At 54.4% G+C, this 331-nt stretch overlaps 1 protein-coding gene across 1 annotated transcript in view; it reads left to right on the top strand.

Annotated features, from left to right (window-relative positions):
- The window catches only part of MCL1 (myeloid cell leukemia 1), a 763-nt gene extending 682 nt beyond the window's left edge, over positions 1–81 (top strand). Inside the window, exon 2 of the mRNA XM_010020643.1 lies at positions 8–81. Within this exon, the coding sequence (XP_010018945.1) occupies positions 8–81 (74 nt within the window). The remainder of the gene's footprint in view (positions 1–7) is intronic.
- The last annotated feature ends 250 nt before the right edge of the window (positions 82–331 follow it).

Genomic DNA, 331 nt, shown 5'->3' with positions numbered 1-331 from the left:
GAATGCAGCATCAGAAACATGCTGATGGCTTTTGCAGGCGTGGCTGGACTGGGAGCGAGCTTGGCCTACATGATCCGGTGAGCCCGGGGCTGTGCAGAGGGACAGGACTCGGGGTGGACTGGCTCTGTTTGGGGGTTGGCGAGCTCATCTCTTCCTCCTCTGAGTACTTAAGAAGCTGGACTTGAGTGACCCAAGGAGAATATCCCCTGAGCAACCTGGTCAGATTGTGGGTGGTACCGCTGAGGATTTGCTGCTTTGGGAACAGAAAGTGGAAGAATTGGTGTTCTGCTTCTTTCCAAGAGGATGCTGACAGAAAGCTCAAGTGGACTGC

This window comes from Nestor notabilis, unplaced genomic scaffold (assembly GCF_000696875.1).
Source record: "Nestor notabilis isolate BGI_N333 unplaced genomic scaffold, ASM69687v1 scaffold26318, whole genome shotgun sequence".
Classification (NCBI taxonomy): domain Eukaryota; kingdom Metazoa; phylum Chordata; class Aves; order Psittaciformes; family Psittacidae; genus Nestor; species Nestor notabilis.
The sequence above is the reverse complement of the archived record's forward strand: the minus strand, read 5'-3'. Positions and strand labels throughout refer to the sequence as shown.